At 50.1% G+C, this 16510-nt stretch overlaps 1 protein-coding gene across 2 annotated transcripts in view; it reads right to left on the reverse strand.

Annotated features, from left to right (window-relative positions):
• Positions 1–2238: 2238 nt before the first annotated feature.
• IRF5 (interferon regulatory factor 5) overlaps positions 2239–16510 on the reverse strand; it is a 47677-nt gene continuing 33405 nt past the window's right edge. For both annotated transcript variants that reach the window (XM_026722690.2, XM_087935391.1), the window contains exons 2-9: positions 15273–15490; positions 13757–13946; positions 10852–10898; positions 9378–9411; positions 8244–8573; positions 6823–7212; positions 4870–4988; positions 2239–2822 (exon numbers count right to left, since the gene is read on the reverse strand). In XM_026722690.2, coding sequence (XP_026578475.1) covers positions 2601–2822; positions 4870–4988; positions 6823–7212; positions 8244–8573; positions 9378–9411; positions 10852–10898; positions 13757–13946; positions 15273–15446 — 1506 coding nt within the window. In that variant the 5' untranslated portion in view covers positions 15447–15490 and the 3' untranslated portion in view covers positions 2239–2600. The remainder of the gene's footprint in view (positions 2823–4869; positions 4989–6822; positions 7213–8243; positions 8574–9377; positions 9412–10851; positions 10899–13756; positions 13947–15272; positions 15491–16510) is intronic.

Below are 16510 nucleotides of genomic sequence, written 5' to 3' on the forward strand. Positions count from 1 at the left end.
AAGGGCTGAGAAATCTACCTTGTTTCTCTCACAATAATATCCCATCGAGAGGAATACGGGTAGCCCTCGACTTACAATCATTCCGTTTACTGACCATTCAAGGTTACGACGAAACAGAAAAAGGGCCGTGACCATTTTGGCACACCTGCAACCATTAGCCGGGGGTCCACGTGATTAAAATTGAGGTTGCTTGGCAACTGACTTGTACTTACGACAGTTGTAGCATCCCCCCCCACCCCGGGGTCACGCGATTCCCTTTTGCGACCTTCGGACCAGCAAAGGTGGCACGCACAGCCATTTGTACAGGCACGTGAGCCCCGGCCAAACTTACTTCACTGTACATGTCTACGCCTCCCAGCTGATTTTCGGATGGTTTGACTCCTTTTTCGGCCTCCCGGAGGCTTGAAAAAAGCCTCTGCAGGTCGAATAGGCCTGTTTTGTCACTTTCTGTAAATGCCGGAAGTGACAAAATGGGCCTATTATTCGGCCTGCAGAGGCTTTTTTTCCCACAAGCCTCTGGGAGGCTGAAAAAAGGCCTCAAACCAGCCAAAAATCAGCTATGAGGCGCAGTGCAGGTAAGGGGGGGACCTCGGAAGGCCAAAAAAACCGGGCCTTCCAGAAATGCCGGAAGGGCTGAAACGGGCCTGTTTTCAGCCTCCAGAGTTTCCGGAGGCTTCCCTCGAGCCTCCAGGAGGGTGAAAATGGCCGCCTCCGTGCTCCAGAGGCCCTCCGAAGGCTGAAAATGGGTATTTCCAGTATTTCCGGAAGGCCCATTTTTCGGCCTCCCGCGGCCGCAGGGGCTTCCCTCAAGTCTCTGGGAGGGCGAAACGGCCTCAAATGGGCCGAAAAATCAGCTGGGAGGCGCACGCCTGTGCAGTGCAGGTCAGGGGGCAGGGCAGGGGTATTGCACGCACATGAGCAATGGTGGCAGGGCACCTTGCATTGTGGGTGCCAGCACGCATGCGCACGAGCTTTTGGCAGACTACTACGCCATTACTGAAGTAGACACTCAAACCATGGGTGGGATTCAGACGGTTCAGACCGGTTCGGACGAACCGGTTGTTCCAGTGATTAGTTGGCTTCGTCCACCTGCCCCTTCCCTAGTCTTTCCTATATTTCCGTGTTTTGCAGTCCAGCTGATTGGCGCAACACAGCGAATTGCCATGGCTCAGCTGTTTTACTCACCGGGGCTGCAGCGGAAGGTTAAGTGTCAGGATTCCGGCAGTTACTCCAATTAAATCCTGAGCCTCGAGCCACACTCCCAAAACTAAAGAGGATTTAATTAACATTCTACATCCGGCACTAACCTGGGCATAGCCAACTCTGAGATACGTAACTCACCATCACCCTGCTTTTCCCCTCACCCCCCTGTGTGTATCACCCAATGAAAAAAACGTCCATAGCCAAGAGTCATCAATCATGCTCTCCAATTAGATTTTTGCACGGGAGAAGCTTCAATCATCTAATCAGTCTCTGAAGAAAGTATGAATGGAATGTACTTTCGATTCCACACTGCCGCCTGCTCTGAAATTCTTCCCTTCTTTCTGTTGTCAACTATAAAATGTGTACACAAAACGTTTTATGAGTTGACCCTAAGTGTTAAAGAGCTGAAAATGGCCAATTTTCAAACACCGCACGCACAAAGCACACACTCACCAAACCGGTTGTCACACCTGCGCACTCAACCCTACTCTTAAACCAGAACCTCTTGGAAAAGGGTTCCAAAAATATGGTTGGGATAGGAGGATGAGCCTCGAAGACAAGCCGTTGTCCAGAAGGGCCCAAGGTCCCTTGCTCGAGCAATGGGGTTGGTCTAGAAGACCTCGGAGGTCCCAGGTTTTGTGGAACACTTTTTAAAATCGAACTTCAAGAACACAGCCATTGCTTTGGGAAATTTTTTTTTAAAAAGGTCTGAATTGGGGCATTTTTTAAATCACAGTTCTCTGAGTTTCAAAGTTGGGGCAGGTTTTAATCAGGGTTCTCTGAGTTTCAAAGTTGGGTGCAACCTTGTCACGTTCCCCAGGCCAACGTCTCCATCCTGCATGATATTCCGTTTCAAATTTAAAACACTGACGTCACGGAGGCTTCCATGTTTCCTCCTCGTTGCAATGGGGGGTGGGAGTGGGCTCAAAAGACGGGAGGGTCCTTATATCAGCTGCAAGATTGTCCTTCTCCGGGCCCCAAACCAACAAACCTTCAGCAACCCCAAACTTCAATCCGTTTTTTTTGTTTTTGAGGGGCGCCCATCCTGGCAAGAAGCCGAGCGCCTTTCTTTCGAACTGAGCCCGCTTCGGTTCCGAGTTCAAGTTTTCCATTTCACGCAGATACCGCCAAGCGATGCATCACCGCTTCTTTTACTTTGCAGCAGGAGAAACTGGCCGGCCCAACTCCTCTTAAGTGACCTCTGGGGCGCCCACCAGTGCTTCTCTTAAAAACGTGCTCCGGAGGTCATCAAAAGCCGGAAGCTGGGCTGTGCCAAGAAAGCCCCCTTCCCCAGGAATGGCTCTGTGGGGCAGACCTTGCCGGACTTTTCACGCCCCGGTGGGATGGTGTCCGAACAGCACCGGGTGGGGTGGGTCTTGGGGGATGCTCTCGGCGTCTCACTGCTGCATCCCGTTGCCCCCGGTCTGCATTTCCCAGCTGCTGGGAGCCCCCTCCGGCATGTTCTGCTGCATTTGCCAGAGCTGGTGAAGTTCTTTGAATTGCAAGACCATTTTGTCTTTGAGATCCGGGTGCGAAATCTGCAAGCGGACGCTGTCGGCCGACCAGGAGAGTTCCCCGGAGAACATTTCTAAAAGGAGCCGGGCGGCTACGGGGACAACCTGTAGGGAGGAAAAGGGAGGAGAGCTGTAGAGTATAGGAGTATAGAGTAGGATAGAGCAGCCGTCCTCAGCGGAGGATGGACTTCAATTCCCAGAATTCCCCAGCCAATCAAGAGGGATGGAGTATAACTTCCAGAATCCCCCAGCCAAAAGGCTTTGAGATGGGTGGACTCCAACTCCCAGAATTCCCCAGCCAGCATGCTTTGAGATGGGTGGACTCCAACTCCCAGAATCCCTCAGCCAGCATGCTTTGAGATGGGTGGACTCCAACTCCCAGAATTCCCCAGCCAGCATGCTTTGAGATGGGTGGACTCCAACTCCCATAATTCCCTAGACAGCCATACTTTAAGATGGGTGGACTTTAACTCCCAGAATTCCCCAGCCAGAAGGCCTTGAAATGGGTGGGACTTCAACTCCCAGAATCCCCCAGCCAGCATGCTTTGAGAGGGGTGGATTCCAACTCCCAGAATCCCCAGCCTATCAAGAGGGATGGACTATAACTCCCAGAATCCCCCAGCCTATCAAGAGGGATGGACTATAACTCCCAGAATCCCCCAGCCAGCATGCTTTGAGAGGGGAGGACTTCCACTCCCAGAAGTCCACAAGTCTTAAAGTTGCCAAGGTTGGAGACTCAAAGTTGCCTGGAGGATTCTGGGAGTTGAAGTCCAAATCCTTTAAAGGAGCCGAGTCCCAAAAGCATTGTGTTAAGTTGCCCTTTCCGATGCCCCAAGCGGAGACCTGCCCTTCGAGGATTGTGTAAACTGGCTACACAACTGTGTGCAAGTGACACACCTGGTCTCGAGTGTGTTAGGGTTTTTTTTTTGACCCACCCATTCGATTAAAAGCCACCCGATGGGCTGGATTACAGCTCAGTTCATCCGTTGCTGTTCGCTAAAGTCTACTATAGGTACTCCCCGGTTTACAACAGTTTGTTGAGCAACCGCTCAAAGTTACAACGGCCCTGAAGAAAGTGACTTAGCACCATCTTTCACACTTCACGACCGTTGCAGCATCCCCCGTGGTCAGGCGATCAGAATTCATGCGCTTGGCAACTGTCTTGTATTTACGACGGTGGCAGCATTTCGGGGTCACTTTTCGCGGCTTCCTTACAAGCAAATTAGCAAGACGGTTGTTAAGCAAATCGGGCTTCCCAATTGACTTTGCGGGCCAGAAGGTCGCAAAAAGGGAACCCCATGACCCCGTGTCATAAATACAAGTCCGTTGCCAAGCGCCTGAATTTGGATCAGGTGAGCGTGGGAAGGCTGCAGTGGTCGTAAGTGTGAAAAATGGCCGTAAGTCGCTTTTTTCAGTGATATAACCACGATCACTAAATGAACGTGATGTAACTCATAAGTCACCTTTTTCACTACCGCTGTAACTCAGAACAGTCGCTAAATGAACTGTCGTAATTTGAGGACTCCTTGTCGGCTCCAAAACTGCTATTGTTGTGGCCCCCCGGCAGCCCGCAGAGCTGGCAGCAGACTCAGAAAGCGAGGAGGTTGGGGAGGAGCATAGACCAGTCCTGGCGTCTGACAAGAGGCAGAGATGGAGCCAGGTCCATCTGACGCTTATCGGCTGCCTTCGGAGTCGGAGATCAGTGGGGAAAAAGAATAGCTGGAGCCTGTTCCAAGTGTGCGCATGCACAGAACTGCCAGAAGAAGGGAACAGTTAAGGAACAAGAGTCAACTCGGGAGTAAGAGCATAGATGGATGGTGAATGGGCCCTGGGATTAAAAGTGGAGCAAAAGGGGAATGGGGTTTGTAGGAGACAATTAGTTCGTTTAATTAGTATGAAGATCTGTTCCTGACTTCTTGCCAAGTCACTGCTGCTACAGCCTGGCCTTTGAAAGCTATCGGCCTGACAGCTCTCCAAGCCTGATAGAGGTCCGTCGTTGTGGAATCTCTTGAAAGACTTGTTGGCCAGGACATTGCTGGAGAGGAATTCCCTTGAACCTAAATAAAAGGGGGTTTTATCGAGACGAGGAGTCGCTTCGTGCTTTTGGGGGAAGGCCTAGGTCGGAACAGCAGGTCCCCTGAAATAAACCCACCTGCACCGTGATCAGCTTTTTCTCCTTCGGTTTCTGGTCTGGCCACTCTTCCCCAAAACAGAAGAAAATCTCGTAGGGGGGAGGCGTGGGAGCCTGGCCTTTCTGGAACAGGATGAGTCCTGCGGGAAGGGGGAAAAAAAAATAAAAATAATAAAAACATGTCCCAGAGAGAGAAAGAGAGAGAGAGAGAGGAAAATCAACGTTAGACATTCACCAGAAGGCAAAGAGAAACCGTGGCAAAAACAGGAAGGCAAATTCAGAAAGAAAGAAAGGAAGAAACGAAGGAAGGAAGGAAGGAAGGAAGGAAGGAAGGAAGGAAGGAAGGAAGGAAGGAAGGAAGGAAGAAAAAAAAGAAAGAAAGAAACAGAAAGAAAGGAAGGAAGGAAGAAAGAAAGAAAGAAAGGAAGGAAGGAAGGAAGGAAGGAAGGAAGGAAGAAGGAAGGAAGGAAGGAAAGGAAAAGAAAGGAAGGAAAAGGAAAGGAAAGGAAAGGAAAGGAAAGGAAAGGAAAGAAGAAAGAAACAGAAAGAAAGAAAAAGAAAGGAAGGAAGGAAAGAAAGGAAGGAAAGAAAGGAAAGAAAGAAAGAAAGGAAAGAAAGAAAGGAAGGAAGGAAGGAAAGAAAGGAAAGAAAGAAAGAAAGAAAGAAAGAAAGAAAGAAAGAAAGAAAGAAAGAAAGAAAGAAAGAAAGAAAGAAAAATCCTAACTGTGAAATTGTGATATGCAAACCAATGGATCCCTCACTGGGCTGTTCTTGGCTGACTGCATTCAAACGGTGATTAAAATTGGATTTTGGCCTGGAGTGGGAGGAATTGGAGGGCTCATCCAAACCTCCTGCCTCTCTAAACTTGGCAGCTTTAAGACCGGTGGGATTCAACATGTTTTTACTACCGGTTTTTGGCGTGGCTTGGTGGACGTGGCAGGGAAAGGATATAGTGTAAAATCTCCCTTTCCTATCCCATTAACCTGCTTTCCAGCTCCGTTCTCCTGTGCAGAGCAACCCAAAAAAAGGACCCAGCCGATTCGCTCTGGGCATGGCTTGGTGGGTGTGGAATTCTGTGGGTGTGGCTTGGTGGGTGTGGCTTGGTGGGCGTGGCAGGGGAAGGATATACTGCAAAATCCACCTTCCCTCCCCACCTCACTAACCTGCTTTCCAGCTCTGTTCTCCTGGTCGGGGCAACCAAAGGAGGCCCAGCTGATCAGCTGGGACTCAATGGGAGGCAGAGAAGAGAGATGGGGTTGGCGGGGCCAGTCGGAGGCGGGATTGGCCGGTTCTCCTAACTACTCAACATTTCCGCTACCGGTTCTCCAGAACCGGTCAGAACCAGCTGAATACCCACCTCTGCTGTGGACTTCAACTCCCAAAATTCCTCAACCCTCCATGGTGGCTGGGGGATTCTGGGAGTTGAAATCCACCCATCTTAAAAGTTCCAAATGGTTGAGATACCGCTCTGAATCTAAACTTGACAACTTCTATTCAAGATTTGTGGACTTCAATTCCCAGAATTCCTCAGCTCTCCATCCTGGCTGTGGGGTGGGGGGGGGATTCTGGGAGCTTGAAGTCCACCCACCTTAAAAGTTCCCAAGGTTGAAAGACACCGCTTTGAATCATCGCTCTCTAAACTTGGCCACTTTTAAGACTGGTGGACTTCAACTCCCAGAATTCTTCAGCCCCCCGTGCTGCTGGGGGATTCTGGGCATTGGAGTCCACCCGCTTAAAGCCGCCAAGGTCCAAATGCTTCAACCGGACGTGGTCCTGTCCACAGCTCTTCAAACGCCCTTCAACGCCCAAGCGATATTTTCTCCAGTTGGTTGGCCTCAAGGGGCAACTCCCTCCACCCCTCTTCTAAGGTGTTCTCCCCACCATCTCCGGCGAGGGCGAAACTCCAAAGCCCATCCTCCTCTTCCCAGGAGCCCCTTCCCCCAGACCCCTGCTGAAGACCCCTCCCCATCTCACCGTTGAGGAAATTCTCCAGGCTAAAGAGCTTGACTTTCTTCTCGCGTTCGATGGGGTTAGGCCCGGCCAACTCTCCGGCACAAGGGCCGGTCCAAAAGACTTTACACTGGCACAACCGGATGGCGTAAATGTCCTGGCCTTGCAGTTCCAGGATCAGGCCCCGGTCCAGGACGTCCAGCAACTGATGGGTGTAGTAACGCTGCTTCTCGTTGGGGACGGCCTCGGCACTGGGGAAGCGCACCTGCTCCAAGATCACCGGTCCAAAGAGCTCCACCTGTTCCTGGGTGGGCTCCAGGTGGCTGTGGAAGAGGCGGCAGCCGTGCGGGTTGCTGATGGTCAGGGCTCCCACCGGGCGTCCGCGGTACTGGAATTTGATCTCCAGGTCGGTCACTAAAGGAGGAGGAGGAGGAGAAAGAGAAGAAGAGGAAGAAGAAGAAAGGAGGAGGAGGAGGAGAGAAGAAAAAAGGAGAAGAAGAGGAAGAAGAAGAGAGGAGGAGGAAGAAGAAAGGAAGAGGAAAAAAGAGGGGGAGAGGAAGAGAAGAAGAGGAAAAGGAGGAGGAGAGGAAGAGGAAGAGGAGAAGAGGAGGAAGAAGAAGGAGGAGGAGGAGGAAGAAGAAGAAGAAGAAAAGAAGAGGAAAAGGAAGAAAAAGAAGGAGGAAGGGGGAGGAGGAGGAGGAGAAAGAGAAGAAGAGGAAGAAGAAGAGGAGGAGGAGGACGAGGAGAGGAAGAAGAAAAAAGGAGAAAGAAAAGAAGAGGAAGAGGAAAAGGAAGAGGAGGAAGAAGAAGAGGAAGAGGAAAAAGGAGGGAGGAGAGGAAGAGAAGAAGAGGAAAAGGAGGAGGAGAGGAAGAGGAAGAAGAAGGAGGAGAAGAAGAGGAAGAATAAGAAGGAGGATGAGGAGGGGGAGGAAGAAGAAAAGAAGAGGAAAAGGAAGAAGGAGGAGGAAGGGGGAGGAGGAGGAGGAGAGGAAGAGAAAAAGAGGAAGAAGAAGGAGGAGAGGAAGAAGAGGAAGAAGAAGAAAAGAGGAAGATGAAAAGGGTGAACCAGGGCATTGGTGGCAGCGTCGCCAATGGGTAACGCTCCCGCATTTGGGGGTGACCCCAAAACTCAAGGTCTTTTGGGTGGGTGGGAGTCTGCAGGGTACAGTCGAAAAAGGCAAGATGGCTGCCACCACAAGTGGGCAGGTAGTTCTCATTGTTAATCGAAGGGCTGTTGTAACCTCAAACAGCCACTAAACGAACTATTGTAAGTCGAGGACAACCTGTAATGCTGGCCCGCATGGGCGTTATGTGCAAACACGACTGCTCGAGCGTTCGCTGATGTGGGTTGTGTGAACCCAGCCAGGAGGGGACCCCACTTTCCCTCTCATCTCCCCATCCCCATGGTCCACCCCCATAAAAGAGAGAGAGAGAGGGAGGCTTACGTGGCAGCATGTGGGGGCTGATCAATAAATTGGGGATGAACTGCTCAATGGGGGCTGCGGGACAGCCCCCCTCGGGTAAGGGCTGCAGGGTCCCTGGCACGGCCATGCTCTCGGGCATCAGTGGCATCCGGCTTGCAGATTCGGCAAAGTTGGGCACCGGAGGCTCTGCTCCTACCGGGAAGGCCCCTACGGGGACATGGGCCGGGGGTCCAGGCCCCACCTCCGGGGGAGCCAAGTGGGGGAAGTTCCCATTAGCGCATGAGTTGGTGTAGAGGGTTTCTTGCTTAAGCCACGGGTAGGGGGGCAGGGGCTCTGCGACGTGCGACGGATCTGGAATGAGAGAACCTGTTAGAAATTCTGTTCATATGTAGCACCCCAGAACCAACAAGAGCACAGTCACCATGTGCTTTACTGCTCAGCTATTTCACAGAAAATAGGAAACTACTTAGAATGAAAGAGCATAGAGTATATACCATAGATACAAACCTGTAAACCCTGTCATCTACTAGTTGAATACTTCTGTAGTTGTTGTATAGAAATAGATTCTAACAATGAATTCCAACAAACTGGGCACTGTAGAAAGCAACCCAGGAAACCTGATCAAAATGGAAGGAAAGCCACAATGTGGTTTTCGTGTGGGGAAGGGATGTGAAGGCAGCTGTCTTTTCTGCGTGATTTCTATCCCACCTTTATTACTGTACAAGGAACTCAACACACACAAGTCTCTCAACTCCGCCTCTTGTTTTCCCCACAACAACCCTGTGAGGTGGGCTCAGCTGAGAGAAAGGGACTGGCTGAAATCACCTAACTGGTTTTCACACGTAAGGCGGGACTAGAATTCACCATTTCCTGGTGATTGGCCTAAAGTCACCCAGTCGGCTTTCATGCTAAGGCGGAACTAGGACTCACTGTTTCCTGGTGAATTGAGTCACCCAGTTGTCTTTGGCGCTTAAGGCGGGACTAGAACTCACCGTCACCTAGTTTCTGAGCCAGCACCTTAACCACTACATGAAACCGGCTCTTCTTTAGAAAGAAGTTGGAGCCCCTGCCGAGCAGGAAACGTATGAAACAATCCTCCCCTCCCCTTCCCTCCAGGCCTGCCCCCCCCCACTTCTTCTTCTGCCAAGAACCCACCTGCAATCCTTAAGGTGGGCATCATTTTCTGGAGCTGCAATCAAAGGGATAAAAATTAGTGAGCTAGGTCAATTAATCCTATTCTATTCTCTCTCTCTTCCTGCTCTCTTCTCTTCTTTATATCTATATTCTATCTATCTATCTATCTATCTATCTATCTATCTATCTATCTATCTATCTATCTATCCATCCATCTATCCATCCATCCATCTATCCATCCATCCAACTTCTCTATCTATCTATCTATCTATTTATCTATCTATTATCTATCTATCTATCTATCTATCTATCTATCTATCTATCTATCTATCTATCCATCTATCTATCCATCCTTCCATCTTCTATATCTATCTTTCTATCTTTCATTCTCTTATTTATCTATCCATCCATCCATCCGTCTTCTATCTATTACCATCTATCTTATCTTATCTTATCTTATCTTATCTTATCTATCTATCCATCCATCCATCTTCTATCTATATCTCCCATCTATCTTTCTCTTATCTTATCTTATCTTATCTTATCTTATCTTATCTTATCTTATCTTATCTATCTATCTATCTATCTATCTATCTATCTATCTATCCATCCATCCATCCATCTTCTATCTATATTACCATCTATCTTATCTTATCTTATCTTATCTTATCTTATCTTATCTATTTATCTGTCTATCTCTATCTCCATCCATCCATCCATCCATATCTATCTATCCATCCATACCTGTCTGTCTGTCTGTCTGTCTGTCTGTCTGTCTGTCTCTCTCTCTCTCTCTCTCTATCTATCTATCTATCTATCTATCTATCATCTATCTATCTATCTATCTATCTATCTCTCTCTCTATCTATCTATCTATCTATCTATCTATCTATCTATCTATCTGTCTGTCTGTCTGTCTGTCTGTCTGTCTGTCTGTCTGTCTATCTATCTATCTACTATCCATCCATCCATCCATCCATCCATCCATCCATCCATCCATCCCATCTAATCTATCTATCTCTATCTCTGTATATCATCCTCTTCCTCATCTCTATATTTATTCTCTCTATCCAGACTATTTATTTATCCCACACTCCCTTTCAATCTCCATCTCCGTCTCCATCATCTCTCTCGCTCTCTCCTTTTGGAACTGCTTGTCTTCCCCACAGAGAAACTTTCGGGGCCTGTAAAAAACATAACGCTAAAAGCCAAAGAGCTAAACCCAGGTCAGAAGTGGAACTGGAGGAATGCTGGTTTGAAGGTGGTTCCGGCTGCAGCTGTGCAGAAGACCAAATGCCGTCTGGTTTGCCAAGAGCTGGATCAAGATGCGGGAATATCACAGGGGGTTCTGGTCCCTCGTGACATTAGCCCAGCACAGAAGTCTCAATTCTTATGCTGTTTTCCACAGGGAAGGCAAACAACAACAACAACAACAACAACAAAAACCATAGATCTGTGCCCAAGAAGGCTAGAAAGACCCTCCTCCAGATCTCACCTCTTCCTCTTCTTCGCACCCTGCAGGATCTTCTCCAGCAAAACTCTCTGAAGGTTAAAAGCAGAGGGTTACAGAAGGTTTTTGCAGGGCCTTAAATCGTTGTTAAGGGTTGCAGGTGCCTTGTCGTCTCCTGCGCCAAGGGGTTCCCCCCTTCCCCAACCATGAAGGACAAGGACTGGGGGCTTCTCCAAATGGTCTACCCGTCAACCACTCCCTTATGCCTGCCTGGGCTTCACGGCTACGCTGTGACAGACTGCGAGGGATGCTTGGAAGGAAGAGGGGAACTGTTCCGACAGACTTAACCACAAACTTGTTTTCAAAGCAAAACCTATTCGATTGCAACGCTGGGAATTCCTTGCATTCCCAGCCAGAGCTAATTATAAACAGTTTCCCCAAGATAAGCACACGCCTTTCAGTGCTGTGGAATGCTGCCAAAAACCAGAAGTAATTATAACAGAAACTAACCGAAGTACCGGAAAAAAAGTAGTATACAGAGCTTCAAGGAGGACTCGGAATCTATCGAACTGCTTTGCTTCCTGCAAAGGTTTCTTCACCTTGGCCTGTCCTTTATCCCTTATGGGAGGGGCAATCTCCTCCCAGCCTTACTTCCGAGTCGCCCCTTTTGTTTCAGCTGCTCTCATCTTCTAGCAGCTCTGTGCAAGCGCGCACTGGGAACAGGCTCCCTTTGTTCCTCTTCCTCGCTGCTACCACACTCCGGAGGCTCCGGAGTCAGCACCTCACTCCCAGGTGGTTCTGGCCCCATCCCTGCATCGAACGCAGGACCCTCATCTCGGTCCTCTCCAGACTCCCGGACCAGTCCCCTTTCTGGTCCCTCCCTGCAAGGTCCCCGCGCCCCCCCACTCCAGTTTTTTCCTTCCTTGGCCACGGGGACACCTTCTGGGGGCAAAAACAACCCCCCCAGGAGGCTTCCCCGAGGCCCAGAAGGCCCCCAAAATGTGTGTGTGTGTTTGCTGCAAAGAAGCCACGCCCACCCAGCCACATGGCCATGCCCACCTAGCCATGCCCACAGAACCGGATTTTACCAAATTTGAACCCCACTCCTGGGCTTTGCAGTCTTTCACAGGCCGTCTCGACTTACGACCGTGATGGAGCCCTGCTGCTAAGCGAGACGACCGCGAAGGGATGTTTTCACCCCCCCGTTTTACAAACTTTCTGGCTGCCGTTGGCTCAGGGAGTCGCGGCGGTTGTTAACTTCGTCGCCCGGCTGCTAAGCGAATCCTGCTTCCCCCCGCGGACTTGGCTCATTGGAAGGTCGCCCCTGCCCCCCCAAAAAGGGGGAAAATCACGTGACACGCCCCTTGGGGACGCCGCAGCCGTTGTTAAGTGTGAAAAACAGTCACGTTCCTTTCTTTTTTTTAGGGCCGTTGCAACTTTCAACGGTTGCTAAGCCAACGGTCGTTAAGTCGAGGACCTGATTGAATGCTGGGCCGACCCTTCCAGGCTGCCAGGGATAAGATCCGGCTTGGTTTCCAACGCAGAGAAAGGAAGAATTGGGAGGAAAGAAACGTATTAGACGGGGAGGAGATCCCGGGTGGCCTTTTAGTCTTGTTTTCATTCGTGAAACGCCGCCGACCAGCCGGTAAGGATAACCATCCGGCTCCTTTTCCGGGGAGGTTGGATAGATCTGGTGGTGGCGGTTGTGTTTTATTTTATTTTTATTTTTAATAAAAGGAGGGATCGAAAGAGTGAGAAGAACGTCCTCAACCCATCAGGATTGGCAGGTTTTATAGCTCTTCCAGAACCTGCCCAACCTGTCTGAGCAGACAGGAAGGAAGGACAGGAAGGAGGAGGAGGGGGAGGAGGAGAAAGAAAGGAAGGGAGAAATAAAAAGGGCTGGGAAGGAGGGAGGGAAGCGAGGAAGAGGAGGAGGAGGAGAGGAAAGGAGGAAAGAGAAAATAGGAAGGGAGGAAGGAGAGGAGAAAAATAAGAAGGGGGGGAGGAGTGAAGAGGGAAGGAAGGCGAGAAAAGGGAGGGAGTCAGGAAAGAAAGAAAAAAAGAAAGAAATGATTAGGAGGGAGGGAGGAAGACAGAAAGGAAGAGGAAGAAGAGGAGGAGGAGGAAACTGATGGGCTAGGAAAGGAAAGGAGAAAGGAAAGGAGGAAAGAAAGGAAAAGAAAGGAAAGGAAAGGAAAGAAGGAAAGGAAAAGAAATAAAAGGAGGAAAGGGAAGAAGGAAAGGAGGAAGGAAAGGAAAGGAGGAAGGAAAGGAAAGGAAAGGAAAGAAGGAAAGGAGGAAGGAAAGGAAAGGAGGAAGGAAAGAAAGAAAGGAAGGGAAAGGAAAGGAGGAAAGGAAAGGAAAGGAAAGGAAAGGAAAGGAGGAAGGAAAGAAAGAAAGGAAGGAAAAGGAAAGGAGGAAAGGAAGGAAAGGAAAGGAAAGAAGGAAAGGAAAAGAAATAAAAGGAGGAAAAGGAAGAAGGAAAGGAGGAAGGAAAGAAAAGGAGGAAGGAAGACAGAAAGGAAGAAGAAGAAGAGGAGGAGAGGAAGCTGATAGGCTAGGAAAGGAAAGGAGGGAGGAAAGGAAGGAAAAGAAAGGAAAGGAAAGGAAAGAAGGAAAGGAAAGGAAAAGAAATAAAAGGAGGAAAGGAAAGAAGGAAAGGAGGAAGGAAAGGAAAGGAGGAAGGAAAGAAAGAAAGGAAGGGAAAGGACAGGAGGAAAGGAAAGGAAAGAAGGAAAGAAAGCAAAGCAAAAAGAAAAGAAAAGGAAAGGAAAAGAAAAAGAAAAAGGAGAGAGAAGGTATGAGCGTAATTTCCTCGCCAGTATCTCTGCAACCTTTTGGGGGAAGCGACCACAGCAGCAGAGAATCCATGGTCCCCCCTGTGACTTCACCAGTTTTTTGGGGTGTGTGGGGGGAGACAAAGTAATGGCATTGCAAAACCAGCTGGTACCTCCGTTGGGCAGGGGTACGTCGCAGACCTCGTAAATCTTGTAGGGCTGCATCGGGGTGTCTTTGGTCCCGTCGTAGATCAGGCTGAACTCCCGGCTTTTGTTGAGGGCACAGCGCAGGTTGGCCTTCCATTTGGCCGGATCCGGCTCGTCCACGCCCTCGTTGTACTTGCCCGTTTCTTTGGCCCAGGCCTGTCCGTGCGAGAAAGGAAAGAGCGTGAGATTTCGGAGGATTTTCCCGCCGTCTTCTCCAAAGCAAAGTCACTGGGGAAGCCTGCAGGAAGTCCCAAACTTCCTCTGGTTCCCACCGGGGGTTATTTTTTGCCCTCCTGGGGTCGTTCTGTTTTGTCTTTTTGAACGAGGGAGTTCTCGATTTACAACAAAATGGGTACAACTATTTGTAACCCCGGGTGGGATGCAAATATTTTTACTACCGGTTCTGTGGGCGTGGCTAGGTGGGTGTGGCTAGGTGGGTGTGGTCATGTGACGGGGTGCGCGTGGTACCTTTTTCTTCTCTAGTCAGTCTCCTGCACCACGGTGGAAGGCCTCTATTTCACCTTCCCCTGGGCCTCCGGGAGGGCCAAAACAGCAGAACCACCGGGAGCGGAGGTGGGATTCAGCTGGTTCTGACAGGTTCTGCAGAACCGGTAGTGAAAATGTGGAGTCGTTTGGAGAACCAGCCAATCCCGCCTCTGACTGGCCCCGCCAACCCAAGAATAGATGTATTCTCTTCCTCCCATTGAGTCCCAGCTGATCGGCTGGGTCTCCTTTGGTTGCCCTGCACAGGAGAACAGAGCTGGAAAGCAGGTTAGTGGAGTGGGGAGGGAAGGGGGATTTTGTAGTATATCCTTCCCCTGCTATGTCCAACAAACCACACCCAAGCCACACCACACTCACCAAGCCATGGCCACCAAGCCACACGCACAGAACCGGTAGTAAAAAAAAAATTGAATCCCACCACTGTCCGGGAGGCCTGTTTTTTGTCCTCCCCGAGGCTCGGTGCAGACCCTGTCCTTACCTGGGATCCAAAATGGGCCTTGTGGCCGCTCCTGGGAGGGGAGGATCAGGGTAAGTGAGAACCGCTAGGGGTGGGATTTGCCCAGGGATGGGATCCTACCGGCTCAGCCTGGTTCAAAGATCAGCTGGGAGCAAACCAGTTCGCTCCAACGATCAGCTGTTGGGCCCACACCAACCCACCCCGGCTCTAGTCTGTTCTTTATTTCCGGGTTTTCCAGCTCAGCATATTCATGCAGCACGCGTCAGCGGTTTAAGACACAGGGCTTGCAGCAGAAGGCGAGTTGCAAATGCTGCGCGCGCTTATCGAGCCAGCATTTGGCGGGCATGCGCGTGCTCACCGATCCAGTTATTATACCGATGGAATCCCAACTCCTGGATTGGCAGGTTCGCTGAACCAGCCCTTAAAAAGGATAAAATTGGCAACCGGTTTGCCCAAACCGGGGCGAATCGGTAGCGGCCCAACCACCACCCCCGCCCATCCTCCTCCGTCCCGGGGCTCACCTTGAAGATGGTGTTCTCGTCATCCTGGCAGGGCATGTGACGGGTGGCGTGGCGCCAGGGGATGCAAAACCTCTTCTGCTCCGGATCTACCCAGCGCAGACCTGGGTACTGGCTGCTGTTCACCTGGGCCACCAGCCAGGGCTTCAGGCGGATGCGACGTGGATGGGGGTTCATTGTTCAGCCGCCCCTCCCCCCCTTACTGCCCCTTGTCGAAGAGCCTGGAAGGAGAAGCCGAGAAGAAATCAGGCACCGGAACCCAAATCTGGAACCGGCAAGTCAGCGTTTTCCAAGGAAGGCCTGCCAGGGGAGATCCCGAAGGGCTCAGTGGCTACAATCCAGCTGCTTCCACCCACCCCGGGCCCTCGGACTATGAGATGAGATTTGAAGGGGCTGGTTTGGGGGGGCCTCCATCCATTGGGACCCAGGAGAACCTCAACCACCTGGACGCTTGGAAGGAAGGAAGGTCACCAACAAGAAATAGGAGCCAGCCAGGGAAGAAGGCGGAGTCTCCTCGCTGACGGACCGTAGATCGCGACTCTCTGCGGCTATGGTCCGTGCTCTTTCGTCGGAGAGCCCCGATCATTACGATTAGGGGCTGAAGCTGCCTTGGAGGGGCGGCGGAGTAAGGGGAAGCCGCAAGCCAGGTTGAGGGGAGCCGCATTCCCCCCCTGGGCTTGGTCTTTCCCCCCCCGAAGACGACTGCAGTGGTGGTTTAAAATGGCCACCTCACAGAGGAGGACTCAGCTGGATTAAGATTTGTGCAGGAGGGAAGAAAGAGGTGGATAACATCTGAACCGGGACAACTGGGCAATACAGCTAAACAAAAGTACCCCGGGATTAAGGTAACATGGAATTTTTAAGAAAAGAAAAGTAAGCAGCGAAATTACAAAGGGACAGGGGAAAAAAAAAAGAAAATATTTTTGACAGCTAAGCGGGGCTTCGAACCAGGAAAGGAAGAAGCCGGAACTAAAGATTTAACTAAATTGGACTAAAATATCTTGGCAATAAACAGGCATAAAATAAAGCTGGATTGTCGAAAAATAATAATAATAAAGTTTACAAATTGGAGACTGGACTGTGCTGGAATATTGAGGTTCGAAAAACCCTAAATAAAAAAAATAGGGGAAAAAGGTGAAGACTTTCCTTGAGATTAAGGAAAGAGGCTAGAATTAATGTTTGTTTCTCTCCTTCCTGAAAATTTGGAATGGAAAAGGTAATAATAGAATTAATTATGCATA

The sequence above is a fragment of the Pseudonaja textilis genome, chromosome 5 (genome assembly GCF_049901715.1).
Source record: "Pseudonaja textilis isolate UNSWEBS1 chromosome 5, rPseTex1.2, whole genome shotgun sequence".
Lineage (NCBI taxonomy): Eukaryota > Metazoa > Chordata > Lepidosauria > Squamata > Elapidae > Pseudonaja > Pseudonaja textilis.